Below are 20,598 nucleotides of genomic sequence, written 5' to 3' on the forward strand. Positions count from 1 at the left end.
TCATTCTTTAACCTCAAATATTTTATTTCTAGTCACTGATTTTTTCAAGGCAGTCTTTACCTCTTTGTTCCTCAAAGTATAAATAAAAGGGTTCAGCAGGGGCATTACAAAGGTGTTCAGAAGGGATACCACTTTGTTCATATTTAGTGAGGCATAGTCTCTTGGCCTGGTGTAAATGAATATGACTGTCCCATTGTCCTGGTTTCAGCTGGGATAGAGTTAATGTTCTTCCTAGCAGCAGGCACAGTGCTGCGTTTTGGATTTAGGATGAGAAGAATGTTGATAACACACTGATGGTTTAGTTGTTGCTCAGTACTGAGTCGGCCCACCGACTCAATTAAAAACTAGAGAGACTACCACCCACTCTCCTTGAGCATGCGTAGTAAGTTAAAATCATACTGTGCCTTTAAATTTAAGTGAAGAAGATATGAACCAGTAAGAGACAAGTATGCTTAGCTAATTTAATGATTATGTAGTTAGATAGGTGTGGTGTGTTAATTGTAATGTTACAGAAAACTTTGGTAAGTGTGCTAGCTTTGTGGAATTACCACCTAGCACCCAAACTTGTGCAACTTTGAGAATAAAACAGTATCTCTTCTCAGTGTGTAAAGATTGGCTTATTGTGCAGCGGGTAAACGAGCCCGGTTTGCGACAACAGAACTAGGGATTTTTGTTACAACAGAATGATCCTGGTTCAAACTGAAATAAAAGCTTTCATGCAGAAGATATTTCCTCATGTTGTTTTTTCTCTAGCTCAGCTACAGCAGCTTCCACCTGAAGTTCCAAACATTTCCATCTGCAAGAACAGAACTCCAAAGAGTTTTGGCTCCTGTAAGTCTTCCCTTCCCACCCCCAACCCTGCTCCCATTAATTTTGTTGTCAAAGAGTTTCACAAACCATTAATCAGTTTTTTCTCAGATATTTGTCTCGCTACCCTTGGGTCACATGCTTGAAATCCTTTTTTCCTATCCCAAACAACCAGGGATTTAAAGCAGCCCCTTCTTCTTCTTTACACAGGAGAAAGCCCCCAGCTCTGACCACAGTCAGCCCACAGCAGAGAGACAGCCCTCAAAAACACCAACAGACTCACCATTTACCTCAGACCCAGACAAAGGGTTGGATAATGAACGCCTACTCCTACCAGCTGCATTTATATTAAGGATGCTGCTTTTTCTCTCTTCTTGATATGCAAGATGTATAAAGGCAATCATAGCCTAACAGACGTTTTTTACAAGTATTGTTATTAGTACCAGGAAAAATGACCAGCTGGTATTTGGATTGCCAACAGAACACATAAGCACTCTGGGAGGATTAATCAGCCTTTTTTTTTCCTCCCTGTTGCTCCCACTAATGGTTTAGTTTTGGTCAGGTCTCAGACTGAAATAGATCTGTTATCAGCAATTTTCCCATCCACAGGAACATGTCAGTAAAAAAAAGAGTGTGCGAGACAGCAGAACAGTGGAAAATGCAGCATCCCCTTCCCACCTCAAGGACCTTGAACAGTACTGCATTGTCTGTATGCAAATGACTATGTGCCCTTCCAGTACTTGGTACTCCTGAAAGTACGACAGGCTAGACAGGGAGCTGGCATTTGACGAGACTCATCAGCAATTCTGTCTTCAGCTTTCTCTGCCTGAGAACCAACTCAGAGGGACACTGTTGTTTCCTTGAGGATCAGGTTTTTTCAGTGCATCTCAGAAGACTGTGGTGGCAGGTGACCCCTGTCCCATTTCTCTGGCCCTTTAGGGCATTTGGGTTTTCAACAGGAATATGATCTGAAATTTGGTTTGTCCCATCTGAAGTGGAAGCAAAAAGGCCCATGCATGGTACTGGGATTGACAGGGAGTCAGGTGCAGTGGACTGCATGCATAGTGGTGGATAATTTTAAAAGGTTCTGCCCTGAAAGTCTTAAAAAGAGGATCACAGCAAGCATGAATGATTGTATCAGTGCATCCTATTTGCAGCTGAATAACCTGAGGCCAGAAGAAAGTGTTACGCATCACTTTGCCAGACACCTGAGAAACATGCTGTTCACCGCTGTCCATAAGCCTTCTGGGAATGAATCAGACCTTGCTCGCCCTAAAAAGCCAGAGCTCTGGAGATATCTCCCTGCAGCCAGAGCTGACTCCAGGCAGTCACACAAGCACATACCTTTCCTTAGCTAAATAGTCTGCTTTTAAAAAAAATGTGGGAAACACCCAGAAGATACAAATTTGCAAATCGATGTGATTGTTTTGCAAGTGCTATTCAGCAATGCAAGTGCTAAGCAGCCTGGTCTTCTGGGGTAAAGCAAAGAGGTCAGCAAGTGGGGTGCAGCAGGAGTCCTTCATTGGGAGCCACTGCTATTGTGCCTGCTGTTGACACCTCTAAACATCTTTTCTAGTGTGCACATTACTCTCTTGTCAAGACAGAAACCATAGAATCATAGAATCATTTAGGTTGGAAAAGACCCTTAAGATCATCATGTCCAACCGTTAAGCTAACACTACCAAGTCCACCACTAAACCATGTCCCTAAGCACCATCTTTGTGGAGGCCAGTAGTCCATTTTGCCAAAGCCAAATTCGGGAAGGGTGACCACTGGGGCATGTGATGCTTCCTTCCCACTCCCACCTCTGCCCAAATCAAACACGCTGGAGGCTCTGAACTAGAGGTTTTCTCATGAGGAGTTCAGCACAACACAGGTTCAGCCCAGCTGGTATAAGACATGAGCAGTGAGAATTCATCTGTAATGTAAGACCCCAGCTAGTAGCATCAGTGGTATCCCAGCATGGTAGGTGAATTTAGGCTATACTTTCTGGCCCTTTTTAGCTCTGGAGGTGCTGCCGGTCTGTAGCACAAGGCATGTGTGTTGAGCTCAGAGCCTGAAGACACTTGGCTTCACGCTGATCCCTAGGAGGGTGCTGGCTGCCTCCAGGCACTTGTCCAGCTGGGACACTGCAATCAGGGAGAGACAGGGGCACTAGGGGAGTCAGGCAGGAGGGAGAGTCCACAGACAGAAAGGAGAAAGGGGACACAGGACTCCATCAGCTGTCCCCAGGAAATTGTGGTCCTGCGAAGGGGTGAGGCAGGCCCCACTGGAGAGAGAAGGGAGGAGGCTGTGCTGTGGGGATCAGCAGGAAAAGGACCCTCAAGACTCACCAGCTCGGCTGCACAGCCAGGTCACAGCCTTGGCCTCCAGCAACTCACAGACGTCTTGGTAAAACTTGTCGTTTCTGTGCAGCCAGGTCACAGCCAGCACTGTGGCCCAGATGCTTGGCTCCATGACCTGTAGGGGAACAATGACTCCGACCAGCATGCAGTGCTGAGAAACCCCCCTATCCCCTCACTGCTTCCCCCCTTCCTTTGTGGATTCTGGTTTCTGATCCTTTCATTTCTCTCTGGTTGCCCTTAGGATGCCAGTGTTGCCAGCAGCCAAGGGGTTCCCACTGCCCCAGGACGACACGCTGCCACCATAAGAGGTTCTCCCCTTACCTCACCAGGCATCTTTCCCTTGATTTCAGCCTCATTGATTTCCAGCACAGAGGCCAAGCCTGAGCTGAGAGCCCAGGAGCCATCCACGTTCTGCAGTGCCACCAGTTCCTGGCACTCGGCAATGGCTTCAGTGGACCATCGCCCCAAAATTGGAGAGCACCAATCAAATTCTGTGAGATCCGCATACTTGAGAGAAGAAATAGATGGTGGTGGTGGTGTACATGCTGTGGGAGAAGATGTGAACAGGAGGGCTGGGAAAATCACAAGAAGCTGACCCCTCTCTACTCTCCTGTGCAATGCCCCAGAACATAACCGCTGCTCTTCTTTAGGCAGCTACCTGCAGTCTAAGCCCCTTCCTGCATGTTCCAAAAGCAGTCCCATCTGCAGCCCTTTCTGGACACCCCTAAGTCATCCCCAACCCTGACCGTTGCCTCTTCTCCTGGCATTCCTGCCCAGCCATGTCCCAAGACCCCTCTTGATACCCTCCAACGCATCTTATCCAAATGTGCATTTGTGATCCAGCATCGTCCCTGTCCCTCCCTGGGTGTCCCTGAGCTGGGTCTCATATTTACTGAAGGACTTTCAGGTTTAAGGGTAACTAAGGGAAGAGTTAAAGGCAAATTTCATCAGTTTCCATGCCATGGGCAAGACATGGCAGTGTAACCCTCCTATAAGAATTGGATTATCCCATACCTTTTGAGCAAGCCCCCCGCTGCGGCAGGGCAGCAATGCTACGGGTGAGTCGACGGAGGGCAAGCCATGACTCACACGCTGCTGTCAGCCAGCCAGGTGGGACCCAGGTTGTCTTAGGAAGGCAGGAAGAGACTCTACCGGAGCCACGAAGCTCAACTATCTGGCAGGGGATGAGTGACTGGCGGGGTGGCAAGAGTGCCAGGGGCCCTTCGAGGGTAAAGAGGGAAAGGGTCTGAATTAAGCACATGGGAAAGAACCACCTGGTGGTGGTGGCGCCTGCTCATGAGACTGGGAGTGCCCTGTGGCTGGGGTTCCAGCTCCAGTGGAATAAGAGCATCCCATGGAGCTGCCCCCCCAGCTCTTTGCTGCAAGTGCCTTTCCTTACCTCGGTACCAGGAGACCCTCTGTGATGTGCGAACCCCCACATAGCTGGTAAAGGGGCAGATGATCCCCGAAGTGAGGCTGATCTCAACTGCACGATGCCTTGGTTCATCCCCTGACCCACTCGTAGCCTCTGGCAACAACCTCTCCAGCAAGCATCTCGCAGCCAGACGATGCCCAGCCAGCCTGGGGACAGAGTTGGGGGAGGCCTGACCACCTGGCTCGTCTCCATGCTGGGGCAAGGTGGACAGACAAAGAGCCTGGACACCTGGGTTCTCTCCCTTCAGGGGTGAGGGTGGACAGAGGGAAAACCTGGACGCCTGGGTCCTCGTCTGTCTGGAGCGAAGTGATGCCCAGGTTCCTGAGTCCTACCACTGTGGGGTCAAAGCAGGGAAGGAGGGCATGCTTGGACACCTGGGTTCTCTGCCAGTTTGGGATTGTGTGTGGAAGGTGAGAATGCATAAGCTAACTGGGCCCCCTCTCAGCTCGAGTCCATGTTAGTGTTGAGGGGGATGCATGCATCTTCCCTTAGGACAGGCTCTCACCGGCCATCTCCCTGTGGGCACAGTGGGAATTCAATCGTGTGAGTGACATCCTGGCCATCCAGGCTGTACTGCAAGGTCATGACCCCCTTGGCCACCGTCGTATCCTGGGAACACATGGGAAGTTACTGGAGGTTACTGGGGACACAAGATGGTTACTGGGGGATATTGGGAAGTTGCTAGAAGATTACTGGCGGTTACTGGGAGGCTACTGGGAGGTAACTGGGGGTGACAGGAGTCCCAGCTCTCACCTGTGCCTGTCCATGGATCCGGGCGTAGAGGAGGCTGTATTGATCCTGAAAGATGGACTGAGGTGTGCCCCCCAGCACCTCAACCTGCAGGCCACGGGGCAGGGTCCAGCTCAGAAAGACTCCCTCAGCTGCTGGCTTGAGGGCCCGCTTCAGGCACTTCAACACCTGGAGACAGAGGGCAGGGCACCACAGTTCACAGCTCCACCAGGGTTCAGCCCACAGCCCCCGGTGTCAGGGTTCCCTGGGGGACAGCGGAATGTGCGGGATAGCCTGCGCCAGCTGGGTCCCTGGGTGCAGTCAGGTCTGTGGGTAATGGTGGGGCAGAAGCCCGGACACCTGGGTTCTCAGTGCAGTGGGGTGGTGGGGTAGAGTCAGGGGAAGCCTGAGCACCTGGGTTCCTGGGGCAGCTGGGTCTTGACTGCTGTGTGTGGGCAGTCCAGGTGCTGGGGTAGTCAGTGTGTTTGTGGGATAGAGGGGGACCTGCCAGGGCTCCTGGGTTCCTACCACAGCTGTCATACTGTTGTCAGAGGAGACGTAGGTAGCTTCACCCCCTGTCTCCTTGGCCAGGGCTGTAGCCAGGGCAGCGCTGTCCTTAGAGAAGCAGAAGGAGAAACACCTATGGGGGAAGCAGGGAAAGGTGTCAGAAATGGGAGCCAGAGGTGGGTGCAAGGGTGTCAGGACAGAGCTGGAGAACACAGGCTGGAGTTAAAGCTGGGGTGCAGAACAAGGAGGCAGGAGGAAGAGCAGGGAGTGAAGGACTGGGGTTGGAGCTGGGGTTAGATAGGGAGCTGGCAGAGGAAAGCTGGGACTTGGGGCAGAGCTGGGGTCAGTCTAGTGGGGCTGGGGCGGAGCTTGGGGGCACATCAGGGTGTACAAGCCCTGTGCCTCAGTCTCCCTGCTCAGTCTGTGGAGGGTGCGTTGGTTGTGGGAGTAGTAAGCAAAGACTCCCACATGGGGGCTTGGCATAGGAGAGCTGTGCAAGGTGGGAACACCACCCTGGGGACAACAGAGGGGCCCAAGGATTGGGACAGGCGCTGCTGAACAGGGGCCCTCACCAGGGATGGAAATGACTGGGTAACCAAAGGGCAAGCGGAGGATGGGGGGCAGAGAGTTCCCATTACCGGTGGCTGTTGCGGTGATGGCAGACCTCAGCTGCGATGGCTTCCTTGTCAGGGGGTAGCCTGGTCATGAAGATGAAGAGCTGGGAGACAGGGGACATGAGAAGTGGGACCCTGCACAGGGACCCCAAAACTGGGAGAGCAGGCCCCTGATATGGAGAGAGGAGCCCAGGAGAGAGACTACCACAGGGAGGCATATCCACTCAGGGACAGAAACCCCCAAAGATATAGACCACTTTGCCATTCTCCCACATCCCACAATATCCTTCTTGTTCCCTTGTGACCACCACGTACTTTGGGTGGCTCCTTCCACCCACACTCCTGTGTCCTCTCTCCCCTCCTGGGACACCTGTCCCTCCACCCCTCCATGCCCCTGCACCCAGACCTGGCGCGTATGCCCGCGGGGGCGAGGGGTATTGTAGATTGAGCGGAGGGTTCCCAGCAGATTGGTGTCATCCAAACTGGAGCCCGTGGGGGGGATGCGCTGCATGGCCTCGGTCAGGTTGTCCTGAGTATATTCAACACTTTGCCTGCAGGGGACACAGCATGTTTGGAGAGCACATTGCTCTATGCTTAGTGCTCCCCGAGACCCTGCCCCATAGCACTTCCCACAGCTATGCCCTAGGGTCCTCTGCAAGTCCCTGCCCACAGTAGTTCTTGAAGACACCCGGCTTCATAGTTCCTACAAGACTCTGCTCAACAGAACCCCAGGAGGTGCTATCCCATAATGCCACAAAGATCCCATCCCCAGAATCCAGCCCTGCCCTACAGTAGCCAGTCGAGCCCTCCAGCACTCAGCCTTGTCCCATAGCAACCAGACGATTTCTGAGCACGCACACCTGCCCTCCAGCATGTAACCCTGCCCCACAGGACCCATTCCAGCCCCACAGCACCCAGCCATGCCCCACAGCACCCAGCCCTACCCACCAGCACCTAATCCAGCCCCATAGCACCCAGCCTGCCCCATGTTTGCTCACGGGTAGATGCCCACAGAGGTTTCTCCGTAGCAGTAGATGTTGAAGTAGCAGCCCAGGGGCAGGCTTTTGAGAAGGAAGAGCAGGGAGTCCTATGGAAAGACACAGCAGGCAGGTGGTTTTCGGAGGCACCTGTGGGGGGTACAGATGCCTTTGACCATTGCCTGGTCCTCCTAAAGCCTCTGGACTCCCCTGGATGAGCCAAGCCAGTGCCCTGAATTCCCCTGGGCACCCAAGATGATTCAGCACCATTTCAGGCCCCACCAGTCCCCCTTCACATCTCTGTCCCTCTGTAAATGCTTGCCCTGGCCCACTCCCCATCAACCTGCTCCTCCACCCCATCCTCATCCCTGCTCTGTGGGGGTACCTGTGCATGCTCAAGGAAAGTGGTGTCCAGGAGGAAGATGAACTCTCCAGACTGGCACTGCCCAGGCACTGCCTCAGGGATGCTGGGTGCCAGTGTCACCAACACCATGGGGTCACCAAGCAGGGAGCCTGGAGGAGGTATACGGTGGGATGAAGGCCAGATAGGGGCCCTCCTCCTCCTCCTGCTTCTGATTCTCATTGTGCTTTCAGCTTCCACCATCCCAGAGCCCGTGATGGCCCAACACTGGTACCTCAATTACCCTACTGTACTGTCCACCAATTGCACAGCCCAGTGCCCCATGTATTCCAGCCCAGTGCCTCCAATACAGCTACGCAGTGAGCCCTGACATAGAACTTCCCATACACATGCTGATGTATCTGATACCTCACCACAATGTCCACAGCACCCCACCTTGGAGCCCCAGGACCCAAACTATCCCATCTGAATGCCTCCCATTCCCATCCCAGTGTCCAATGATATCTCACCCCCCAGAATCCCCAGTGTCTCCCCATGCCCCAGTGCCTCCTGCAACCCAGAGGTGCCCCCATGTTCTCTCCCCAGCTGCACTCACCTGGAGGGGCCCCAGGGTCTCCCTTCTCCACCACAGCACTGACTGCAGGGGGGTCTCCAAAATACACCAGCAGCTCCAAATCATTGTGACTTGGTGGGCTGCCAGCCAGTGAGACCTGGAGAAGGGGTGCCTGGTCATACACAGGAGGGGACCAGACCCAGCATTCGGCCAGGAGCACAGGCACTGATCCCAGTACATCCCCTTTTTCTCAGTGATGACACCCCTCCCAAGTTCCCCCCAGGATCCTGGCACTCAGGAGGGCATACCTGTGCAGTACTGCGATCCTGGGCAGTGTAGATCAAAGGGGTGAGGGCGAAGTTGGCCTGGACACTGGCCACTCCACGGGGTGACTGCAGGCTAGCAGTGAGCAGCAGGCTGTAGGGCAGCTTGCTAGCGAGACAATTCCAGGCTGCAAGGAGACCACAGCACTGGGGAGGGCAAAGGCTCTCCCTGCAGGGGTAGGGCATGGCGGGTGCAGGATTTGGCATCCACATGTAAGACATATGGAGAGAACTGGGGATTGTCAACAAGGTGTATGCAGGGGTCCATGAGTCTGTTTATGGGAAAAGTGTGTGGGAGGTGTGGATCCCCTCACGGGGCACAAGGAAGAATATGTGGATCTGTCCAGGGGCTGCATGGGGGAAAATTGTGGGTCCCCCTGTGGGTGCAAAGGGAAGTTGTGTCGTGTCTGTTTGTAAAGTACATGGGGAGTGTGTGACCCTTCTGTGGGGTGTGTGACTGGGAGGGCAGGTTCCTTGTGGGGTCACTCACCATAGTGTTTTGTGTAGGGATGGAGCGTGGGTGACAGCACAAAATGGGCGGCTCCATCTGGCTTCCGTGGCAGCTCTTGGACGTAGCGCAAGGTCACGACCACCTCCCCGCCAGGGGACAGGGTGCCCAGGAAGCAAGCAAACATCTCACCTGGATAGTTAGACTGATTCTGAAGGTATTCCAGATTCTCCCAGCCTCCTAGAGGCTTATGCAGCTGCTGGGGCTAGGTGGGAAAGGGAGGGACAGAAAGCTGACCACCAGGCAGGCCATGGGCTGCTCATCCCATGCCCCTGTGGTGGTTCACCCATTCGTCCCTCGATGCTGATACCTCATCCTGCAGCATAGCCTGGATGTTGGCATCCTCACTGCGGACCTGGAAGGAGTAGATGGCCGTGTGGGGGCTCAGGGGGAAGGCGAAGAGGACTTCTGTGGAGATGTGACTCTTGTTCTGGTAGATGAGTTCGGAGGCCACATCAGCCACATAATCCTGGATAGCGACATCCACCACAGCGCTACACAGAGGCACTGGGTACAGGGGTATGTGGAGCCACTTCCCCAGCAAAAAGGATCCTGTTGCTGTTGGGAGAGATGCAGCCTGTCCATCAGCACACATGAACGACACAAGGAGGTGGCTGGGGCTATTTCAAGTATGTGGCTGTTCCCACCCTGGAAACCAAGACTAAGTGACCGTTACTGAGGGTCTATCTAGTGTGAGCCTGCCATAGAACGGTGTCTGCCTCAGCTTCCCTTTTTCTCCATACTTCTGTTCCCCACCCGTTTCCTGTAGAGCTCTTGACCATTCCCATCCTTGTTTCACCCTGGCCAGATCCAGTCCAGATATTTCCCCCTATGGCGGCCTTCCTTTGTCCCCCTTTGGGAGCATCCCCCATCCCCCAAATGTCCCTCAGCTGTCTGATCCCCAGCTCACTGTCATGGGTGTAGGATTTTCCTAGAAGTCCAAAGCTCTGACGCCACATTTCTGGAGACCTGCAGGCAAGAAAGGTCTTCCGTAAGAGGAGAGATCCACAGAAACCACCAGGCTGCCCCTATATGGTGAAGATTCCTTGCCATTTCCCTGGTCCTACACACATAGCTGGAAGCCGCAACCCACCATGTACAGACAGAGCAAAGCCAGGGATTCAGAAATCCCTGTTCACGAGCGCTGGGATGCCATCAGGAGTATCTCTGCATTGAGGTGGTCTGCAGTCACCCCCACCACGGGAGAATCTTGAAGAGAACTGAGGGGTAGCAAGGGGAGATGGAGGGAAGGGCATGTGAAAGCAAGAATGGATGGATGGATGGATGGATGGATGGATGGATGGATGGATGGGGCTGTAGTGGGATGAACAATACATGGCTATCCATCCATGGCTGGATGGATAGATTGGCAGATGAGGTCCATTTTGGGACAGATGGAGGCATAGGCAGACAAACAGAGAGACATCAGAATTTTTGTTGAAATAGATGGATGGACAGGTGGAGGGGTCCATTTCAGAAGAGATGAGCAGGTACCCATCACACACAGTACTGTGTGAATGTAGCTGGACGAGCGATAGCACCTGCGAGGGCATCTTGAAAGTCCAGATAATAAGGGGGAAGATGATGGAGAGAGAAATGAGGCCAGGGACAGGTATTCCATGATTGCAGAGCAAATCCCAGAAAGGCACTGGGGGGAGGGTATAGTGTAAGTGTCTGTCTTCTGGCCAAGTGCCAGGTGGAAGGGACCACCCTCCACCCCAAACCCATCCACATAAATCTCTCTAGTTCAGACATATTTGCCTCAGTTTCCCCAGTCCTTGCTCTGGGGACCACCAGAAAAATCCTCACCCCACCATCATGCTGACAGGGTGGACAGACAGAGCAAATAGGGTCTAAGTCCTTGGGGGAGTGGGGGTGAGGGATGGACAGAGGGATGGACTGAATAGGGCCAAGCTCTCCCCAGTGACCAGGGGCAATGAACAGAGAATAAGGACAGAATAACAAAGTGAAGCACAAACAAGCAGACACTCACCAGAATCAAGGCCGGAGCCAGCAGGGATGGACGGACAATCAGACAGATGGAGGGCGAGGTGGAAGAGGAAGGGGGAGAGAGAGTAAGGGGCAGACGGGTGAGCTAGAGGGACAGAAAGGGGAGGGATGGAGAGACAGAGCAAGAGATGTTCGGGCAGGCAGGAAGATGCAGGGCTACGTAATCAGAGGGATGGCTGCGATGGAGAGAGAGGCGGAGGGGCAGGTGGAGGCACAGACGGGAGGGAAGGCGGGGAATCAGGGCCAGGGGGGTGGAGACACGCCCCACCCCCAGCTGGGATCTCTGCAAACCTCCTCCTGAGCACCTGGGCGCCAGTTTGCTGGGGGTTGTGGGGACAGTGGGGATTCCGGATGCCGGGTAGCCCGGGAGGCTGTGGAATGGGGAGGGGAGAAGGATCTAACTGGGGTCCCTGGACCCCCATCCCCGCCTCGGAAGTGAAAGTGGTGAGTAGGCGGGAGCTTCTGCAAACTGCGCTGTGGGACTCTGCACCACATGAGCTAGCGCAGCCATGGGAGCGTCTGCGCACCCTGCCCTGCCAGCGCCCAAAGGGGTAGGGCATCCGGGGCGGGGAGCTGCGTCCCTCGCCGCCGCAGGATGCTCCGGGCACAGCCAAGGAAGGGGCTGCAAATCCCTCCGCAGGACTGCTCCTGGCCAAAAGGAGTCTGCCAAATCTACGCCCACCGCCCAGCCCTTCCACTCTGTCATCACATCTGATGCAATGCGCAGCAGTTGCTAAGGGCCCCCTGCAACAATTTAGTAACAGTTAGAATTTACTTGTAGCTAATTGCAGAATTTGATTATAATATTTTCAATAGCACTCAATCATCAATGATTAATAAAGTGATTAGACAAAATTGATCAAAACAGTGACTTAGTTACAGATTCAAAGATGGCAAGGTTCACTCTATTACTACATAGAAGCACATAAAAGAGAATTAAATCACAATGAGTTAGAATGATTCATAAAAGGATTGCGTACATATGGAATAAAAGGGGGGGGGGCTCTCCTGTTGAGTCACGAGGTTCAGAATAGACCCCCTTGCTTTCTAAACTTCTCAGAGAGGAGCCTAGGTGCATCTAGGTCTAGTCCTAGTCTCAGACTTGGTCAACGGTTTATATGGATAAGGGTAATGTATATATATGTATATCTAGTACATAGGAAAAGTATATAAAGGAAATTGGATTATTTGAGAGAGAGAGAGAAATCGTATGTAGGGGATATGAAAACCCTCCCGTTGAGTCACAAGGTTCAGAATGGACCCCCTTGCTTTCTGAACTCCTTCTCAGAGAGGAGTCTAGGTGCGGCTAGGTCCAATCTTAGTCTCAGACTCGGTCAACGGAATAAGGATAATACAGCAGTATAAGTCTCACTTTGAAATTCAATCAGACATCTACAGACTACTTAAACTGATTTGCAGACGACACCAAGCTGTGTGGAAGGTTGACACGCCAGAAGGATGAGATGTCATCCAAAGGGACCTGGACAAGCTGGAGAGGTGGGCCTGTGTGAACCTCATGAGGTTCAAGAAGGCCAAGTGCAAGGTCCTGCACCTGGGACGTGGCAACCCCCAATATCAATACAGGCTGGAGGATGAAGAGATTGAGAGCAGCCCTGAGGAGAAGGCCTTGGGGGTACTGGTGGATGAAAAGCTGGACATGAGCCAACAATGTACGCTTGCAACCCAGAAAGCCAACCATATCCTGGGCTGCATCAAAAGCAGTGCGGCCAGCAGGTCGAGGGAGGGGATTCTGCCCCTCTACTCTGCTCTGGTGAGACCTCACCTGGAGCCCTGCGTCCAGCTCTGGAGCCCTCAGCACAAGAAGGACATGGACCTGTTGGAGCGGGTCCAGAGGAGGGCCATCAAAAATGATCCGAGGGCTGGAGCGCCTCTCCTACGAGGACAGGCTGAGAGAGTTGGGGTTGTTCAGCCTGGAGAAGAGAAGGCTGCGAACAGACCTTATTGTGCCCTTTCAGTACTTAACAGGGAGCCTATAGGAAGGATGGGGGCAATCTTTTTTGCAAGGCCTGTTGTGACAGAACAAGGAGTAATGGATTTAAAGTAAAAAATAATAGATTTAGACTAGACATAAGAATGAAATTTTTTGCTGCAGTTCTCCAGCGTTCACCCTGTGCTCTCATTTGTGAATTCATCCCTGGTAGACAGCACTGCTCAGAAAGGAGGGGAACTGAGCTGTGGAGAGATTGTGGCCTTGGGTACAAATCCATGGAAGCATTTGGGGCACTGTATTTCCCACTGGTTTCTTAAGCCTGCATGGGTCCAGCAGAGTTGAATGTGGAGGGCCCTGTCAGGGAGCAGCAAAGGCCAGCTGCTCCACAAGGGAAGGTGAGCTGGGAGCCAAATGCAACAGTAAGGTAGGTGGGAGCAGTGACCTCACCAACAAGGGGCCAGGATGCTGAGAAGTAAGTCAAGGTCAGGACTAGCTCCAGAGACAGCGCTCACGATCAGGCGGAGTCAGTGGTCACCCAGCAAGGCAGGCAACGGGGGGGACAGGCTTCTTGCTTTCTTCACAATAGCTCTTATCAGCAAAGGAGCTGACCTTGGACTCAGCCATCTAAACTGCTTCACTTAGCCATCTGAACTCCAGCAGGGGCACATGCTGCAGGCCTTGAGTGTCTGCATCCTGTGGACTGGCATACGTACAAGCTCTGTATTCTTGTGCTGCTTCTGTGATCAAGCTCATGTTCAAACTTGTGCCATCCACCCAGATCTATTCTGTTGTGAATAAGCTTCCAGATGTGCCTTTCTCCCTCAGCTGGGGAGCAGAAGGTATCTGGAGGAGGCTCATTTTCTTTAAGAAGTTCCAATTCCTAATTTTTGGAAGCTTTAGGAGTGTAAGAGTTTCTATTCAAATGGATAGGGAAAGGGATGGAGGCAACCTAGGGAGAACGGATTTCCCCTTCTCTCTCCCTTCCAGGCAAGATCACTCTGGCAGGAGAAAATACAGCTGGGAGCAAGCCTTCCAGGGCCTTTCTGCAGGTGAAAGAGATCCTACAGTGGAGCAAACCCCACTGAGGCTTACTGATTTGAAAGGGCTTAGTGCTCACCGCAGCACACTGCTGCACCATATTTTAGGGAAGGCCCTCTTCCCTGCCCCCTCATGATTCCCATGCCTTGTTCAAGGACTACAGCTTGTAGACGTCCAGGTTTAACAATTACAGAGTTTGTATTAGTGAAGACAACCTCTCTCCCACAGTGTACAATTTCTTCTAGCAACTTAGCATCAGCACCAGACCTGGACAATGAAAACCAAAGCGTACAGTGGGTGGGACTCATCACCCCAACATCTGGCATTCCAGAGTACATCTCAGCTAATCATCCTGAGTCACTGGGCAGAAACAGGAATGCCTCTGGCAACAAATCTTTAAATAACTCTACCTCAAGAGATGACTCCACGCTTTGGTCTGTAACTGCACTTGAACACTACTTCAGCTCTGCTCCTCGTACTCCTTCCAGGTCCCTCTTACAGTTTCTCACAGACCCAACAGGTCTTTTGAGATTAATTGGATCACAGGAACTACAGTATCCTCAGGCGTACTCGAGCAATGAAGGTTGTTTATTTCTTCACCAAAGTCTGAGGAACTTGTCGTGTCAAAATTTTGTCCCCTTTTTTTGCAACGTGTAAAAACTTTTCTATGTATTTTCTTTCTAAAAGGATCTTGTTCTTGTTATAATGTTATTCCATCCATGAGCATTCTTATTTTTTCTGCTTTCAATAACAATGCACACAAATGTTCATGAAGTAAGGTCATGCATGGAGTTTCAGTAATTAACTAAATTTTAAACATGATTGATGTGAGTTTGAAGGCTCTGGCCTCCTGTTCCAGTCTGTTTTAAAATGTAAAATTCAGTTGCCAATGTGTAAAATACATGTATATATACAGTCAAAACATAGACATCTATAGAACATGGTTTAGGAAAAATAAATCATTTTAATGTAAGTAATAGTCACACAAAAATAAGCAGATTCTTGCCATTTTGACTGATGATGGGAAACAAAGTAACAGAGAAAATAAATGATAAAGACAAATAGGAAAAATACTTATTTCAGACTGAAAATTCTGTTTTCACCCTGTTCTAGTTGTGTCATAATCTGAAAAATCTGCAAAATGTATGAGGTATTGTGGGTTGTTAATGGTAAATTCCCAAATGCAGTAATGCCAAGGGACACTTGTTATTCCAGCAGGAAAAATAAACAGTGGGAAAACTGACCCATCTCATATCAGTTCCAGATGGAGGTTCGTCCTTCAGCAGTACACAGGCGGGTAGAGCAGAGCCACAGCCATCTGGAGAAGGTTTGTGCACTGGAAGACCTGCTTCAACTACAGAGCGAAAGCACTTCAAGTGGAGGTGCATCATATTGTTGAGGAATTTTTATGGTACCCCTCAAGGCAAATTAATCACATGTTTGTGCTTAAGTAGAAAAGAAAAAATTAATGAACAATACGTTGGGCAGAGCCCGACCACAACACACAGTTCTACATGGAGTCTGCCAAGATGCGTCACAAGCAGATTCCTTCTATACACTTGCACCAGCACCAGTCCTGGGAGTGGTTGCATGGGGCACCTCAGCCTGGCCACGGGCCCATCCCCCAGCCCAGCTCTGCTGCCCAAAGGTGGCTCCTGACCTTAGGCCCCTGAGCCTCCTTGCCATTCTAGGATGGCTACAGGACAATGCTGTGGCTGTTTCTTGCCTCATCACCAAGGGAAACTTCACTCCCTTGCAACGAGTCTGTTCTGTCCCTGGCATCTCTGCTTCCAGCCAGTTTAACCTCTTCTTGTAGTAGTTAGGCCTTCTTGCCCTCCATGACAGATCATTCCTTTGTCACAAATTACCGCTGCTGAGCAGTTACAATTAGAATTTCCCCTTCAATATCAGGCAAGGCTGAAATCACATTTCTAAGAGGTAAATCAGATTAATTTTGGTTAAATTAGAAAAGATTATTTTATATCTCTCTTCTGTCCTCTAACATTGGTCCAGGATGAAAATATTAGGGTGGACATTAATGCACAGGATATGAAGAAAATTACAGCAGGAAGGATGAATAGGTAGACAAACAACCATTCTGACAATCTGCTAGATATTCACCGCAGTGTAACTGAATACCAAATTTCCTTAGGTATTATTTTAATTTCCATTTGCACAGTATATTTTGGGATAAGAAGGGCAGAAATTCTACTGGTAGCCTCAGCAGTCTGCCTGTAAGAATTACAAATGCACACTCTCCTGAGGCAAGGTAGGTGGGAAAATTTCCCGTGATCTTTTCTATTGAAATATGGTTTGTGAAAGAGGAGTAATTTTTATTCTGTTTTGAAGTGTTACTCTTTTGGATATGCTATCTGAATGAAATAAAGATATTTCAATATGACTGTCCAGAACTAAGACAGTAGCCTGTGGTCAACAGAGAGAGAGAAATCCTCGTACACCATAGTTAATCTCAATTGCTTTGAACACTGACTGTGGGATTAATATGTCTAGATATGTGTGTCTACACTGAGGTTAATTGTGTGTGCCACAATATTTAATTTAACAAGTAACACCAGGTCCCTAGCAGATCACTTTCTTGTTCCTCAGCCTTGTGTTCTTTTAGCTTCTGAAGGAACTCTAACAGAAAAAAAAAGCACACACACACCCCCCCAAAAAAAACCCAAACAGAAAATGAGCAAAAAAATGTCAACCCCATAAAAAAACAAAAGAAATAAAGGAGAGAGGCGAGGTGAGGCAAGGCGAGGAGGAGAGGCGAGGCGAGGCGAGGCGAGGCGAGGCGAGGCGAGGCGAGGCGAGGCGAGGCGAGGAGAGGAGAGGAGAGGAGAGGAGAGGAGAGGAGAGGAGAGGAGAGGAGAGGAGAGGGAGAGAGAAAGAAGAGAAATGGGTAGTTTTAATAACTATCAGTGCATTAAAATAAAAGAGTACATTTCTTCTCATGATTTCCTTCAGTATCTGTTATGTTTCCTTGGTATGGTATTTGCCATCTTGGGTGAGGAAATGGTGACTCAAAGAATTCCTCTCTTTTCCTTTCTTCTTTTGACTGAAGGTTTCTAAATCATAGTCTTCAAAATCATAGTCCTTCTAAATCACAGTTCTAAATCATAGTCACAGTCTTTGGCAATGGATTTCTGGCTGTAGCAAATTTTCATCTGCTAGCTGTGAGAGGCATCTCGCTTAGAGGGAGATGCTGGTGCAGCCCGTGGCAGTCCAGGAGAGCTCAAAGGGCCTCACTTAGGACTGCTGTTCATAGGATTGTGAGATGATTGACTTTAATCACCAGTAAATTTCCATCCGAGCCACAATTCGGGTCGGTAGTTGCTGGAATTCCAGTAATGATGATACCAACAGGTTCCAAGGCTGTTAGGGGTAGCTGTTTGTTCTCTCTCCCCTTACTAGCCATAATACAAAGATTTGGATAAGGACAGGACAGGAGAAAGAGGAAAGGGGTGGGGCGGGGGGAAGCACCACCACAGGAGGGAGCCAAACGATGCAGTTTTGTTCCTGTTGTCTGTGGTTGTGGTCCCTGGAACAAACAAGCCAGAAAGTCCCACCACAACACAGAGGGAATTTGTGGATTTATTGGAGCCCAGGAGTGAATGAAGTTTGCCTCGTTGTGGACAGTTGGAACTTGGAATTCAGGAACGGAGCAAAAACACATGTGATTCACACCCTTGTTGCAGCCCATGTATCCAGAATGCATCTGGAATGTGACAAGTAAAGGTCAGACACAGTGCAGCTAAAAAATAACAATGCTGCAAATCTAGACAGACATGTAGCAGAGAAAAGGATGCCTGATGAGTAATAGTGGCAAGGGATGTCTCAAGGACATGTGGAAAGAGCTGTCTTCTGGAGGTGTTCCTCTCTCCAGGACTATAGCTAGAGCCAACATGACTACTTCAGACTTACATATCATCTTTGTTGTACTATAGATTGAAAAGATAATTCTTAGGCCAGTTCTTGTGGTCTAGTTGTGACCATTACAGCAGCCAGGATGGAGTGAAAGGTAGTTAGCTTCTGGAATTCGTGCAACTCATTATACCCATCTTTGGGTTGCCTGATACACCTGTACAAAGCTCAGTTCACCTGTCCAAACATTTGAGGCATCCTGGGGTACCTGGACATTCTCATCAGGCCACTAAATATGATGTAGAAACTATAAGAATGTATCTCTGAATCCAGAGATGACCCAGATCGGGGTGGAAGAAGGGAGCTGTGAGTTAGGATGGAGCCTGTCAGCAGGCTTGTGGTTCATGAATGTGTCAACAGTGTGTGTTGCAGTCGCAGTGTCTTGGCTGACCATTACAACAGAAGCCTGGAGAGCCGGACCCGCACATCTGCCAGTGTTTTGAAAGAGCAGGTTTGGAGAGGTGGATCTGTGGCATTTCCTTTCCACATGCCATGTGTGTGGATTGCTGACTGAAAGGACCGCCTTCCCGGTGCCCGGGGATTGCTGTTTGACTTCTGTAAGGGAAGTCTGATACAGGAGAAGGCTATGGCTTTCTGTGCTGCCTGTAATCAAAGTCCGTGAGTTTCTGCTCTAATGAGCCCTGGGGGAAGCACATTGTCCAACTACGTTTCTGGTCTCGCATGTCACACTGGGCTCCATTAAAACTCCAAGTAACTTTTCTTTCTGCTTCTGCCTGTCGTTTCTTCAAGGCACCTTGCCAGATTTTGCCACAGCTACAAAGTAACACAGAGGTAGCACCACATTCCTCAGGGGGCTCATTAAAATGCTGACAGCCAGAATGAGCTCTGTGTTTGTTTTTCTGCCACTCCTCATAGAGTTGTAAGCATTGTGTAGCTAATTAGGGAGCTCCCAGATGTGTTTCAAAGAATAGGTACAGCATAATTTTCATTTTTGTCATTTGTTTTAACTATGTATGGCAAGAAGAAGGGAAATGAAGACATTTGAAAGGAAATTAGTCCGGCTTATATCCTGGTGGGAATCAGGCAGAGAGAGGAAAAGTATCTTTGTGATCAAGCAACAAGTGGCCAGAGTCAAACTTTGATTCATGTGCTGGGAGCAAGACAGTTCTTATTACAATCTGTTTGCTTGTCACTGCAACCCACATCAGTTGTCAAAACCTTTATTTGCAAAGCCTTTGTCTGCTCTAATTAGCACTGTCTTTACCTGTTGTACTAACTATGCACAGAAACAGGAGGAATAATCGTCACCATTGCAAAAGAATTTCAAGGGTCTAGGGCAGCTGAGGGAACTGGAGTTGTTTAGTCTGGTGAAAAGGAAGCTCAGGGGAGACCTTATTGCTCTCTGCCACTACATGAAAGGAGGTTGTAAGCGACGTGGGTGTCGGTCTCTTCTGCCAAGTAGCAAGTGATAGGACAAGAGGAAATGGCCTCAAGTTGCACCAGGGGAGGTTTAGATTGGATATTAGGAAAAATTTTTTCACCAAAAGGGCTGTCAAGCACTGGAACAGGCTGCCCAGGGAAGTGGTTAAGTCCCCATCCCTGGAGGTATTTAAAAGACGTGTAGATGTGGTGCTTAGGGACATGGTTTAGTGGTGGACTCGGCAGTGCTGGGTTAATGGTTGGACCTGACGATCTTAAAGGCCTTTTCCAACCTAAATGATTCTATGATTATATGACTTGTGACCGCATGGGGGACCTACTCGAGCAGTTTGTTCCTGAAGTACTGCACCCCGCAGAAAGGATCCACACTGGAGCAGTTCATGAAGAACTGCAGCCCATGGGAAGGACCCACGCTGCAGAAGTTCACGGAGGACTGTCTCCTGTGGGAGGGACCCCACGCTGGAGCAGGAGAGGAGTGTGAGGAGTCCTTCCCCTGAGGAGGAAGGAGTGGCAGAAACAGTGTGTGATGAACTGGCCAAAACCCCCATTCCCCGTTCCCCTGTGACGCTCAGTGGGAGGAGGTAGAGAAAATCGGGAGTAAAGTTAAGCCCAGGGAGAAGGGAGGAGTGGGAGGAAGGTGTTTTAAGATTTGGTTTTATTTCTCATTATCCTACTCTGATTTGATTGGTAATAAATTAAATTAATTTTCCCCAAGTCGAGTCTGTTTTGCGTGTGACAGTAATTGGTGAGTGTTCTTATCTCCCTGTCCTCATCTCAACCCATGAGCCTTTCATTCTATTTTCTCTCCCCTGTCCAGATGAGGAGGGGGAGCCATAGAGCGGCTTTGGTGGGCACCTGGCATCCAGACAGGGTGAGACCACCACAACTATATTCTTGACTGTCGACTGTAATTTGTAATAGCTTGATATTTATTTATTCTCTTTACTAGTCATAGCTATACTTCCTAGTGGTGATTTTTGTAGTAGTATACTTGCTAGTGGTGATTTGTGTGGTATTTGCAGTAATCTGTAATAGAGAAATTCAGAGGATAAAAGCCTCTGTGTCCCTGGGTATTATGGAGTCCTATGAACACACAGTCATGATCTCTACAC

The 20,598-nt window shown here is 50.2% G+C and overlaps 1 protein-coding gene and 1 pseudogene across 1 annotated transcript; both read right to left on the reverse strand.

Moving 5' to 3' along the window:
* LOC142595306 (olfactory receptor 6F1-like) overlaps nucleotides 1-20,598 on the reverse strand; it is a 53,930-nt pseudogene continuing 33,332 nt past the window's right edge.
* On the reverse strand, nucleotides 2,857-10,118 carry LOC142595166 (von Willebrand factor A domain-containing protein 5A-like). The gene is made up of 17 exons (XM_075722730.1): nucleotides 10,070-10,118; nucleotides 9,470-9,717; nucleotides 9,142-9,364; nucleotides 8,637-8,779; nucleotides 8,371-8,485; nucleotides 7,800-7,927; nucleotides 7,436-7,524; nucleotides 6,844-6,988; nucleotides 6,462-6,541; nucleotides 5,845-5,956; nucleotides 5,341-5,505; nucleotides 5,093-5,196; nucleotides 4,552-4,733; nucleotides 4,167-4,373; nucleotides 3,474-3,697; nucleotides 3,141-3,267; nucleotides 2,857-2,936 (listed from the first exon to the last, which is right to left on the reverse strand). Exons 1-17 carry the CDS (start codon nucleotides 10,116-10,118, stop codon nucleotides 2,857-2,859), a joined length of 2,421 nt encoding a protein of 806 aa, XP_075578845.1.

The sequence above is a fragment of the Pelecanus crispus genome, chromosome 18 (assembly GCF_030463565.1).
Source record: "Pelecanus crispus isolate bPelCri1 chromosome 18, bPelCri1.pri, whole genome shotgun sequence".
Classification (NCBI taxonomy): Eukaryota; Metazoa; Chordata; class Aves; order Pelecaniformes; family Pelecanidae; genus Pelecanus; species Pelecanus crispus.

Bases quoted from the DNA above. Each gene is read 5' to 3' on its own strand.
- LOC142595166 (XM_075722730.1), bottom strand. From the start codon at position 10,118: ATGTGGCGTCAGAGCTTTGGACTTCTAGGAAAATCCTACACCCATGAC. The intron at 9,365-9,469 runs GTATCAGCATCG...TTTCCCACCTAG, and splicing joins AGGCTATGCTGCAGGATGAG to CCCCAGCAGCTGCATAAGCC. The intron at 3,698-4,166 runs GTATGGGATAAT...CTTCTCCCACAG, and splicing joins GCGGGGGGCTTGCTCAAAAG to CATGTACACCACCACCACCA.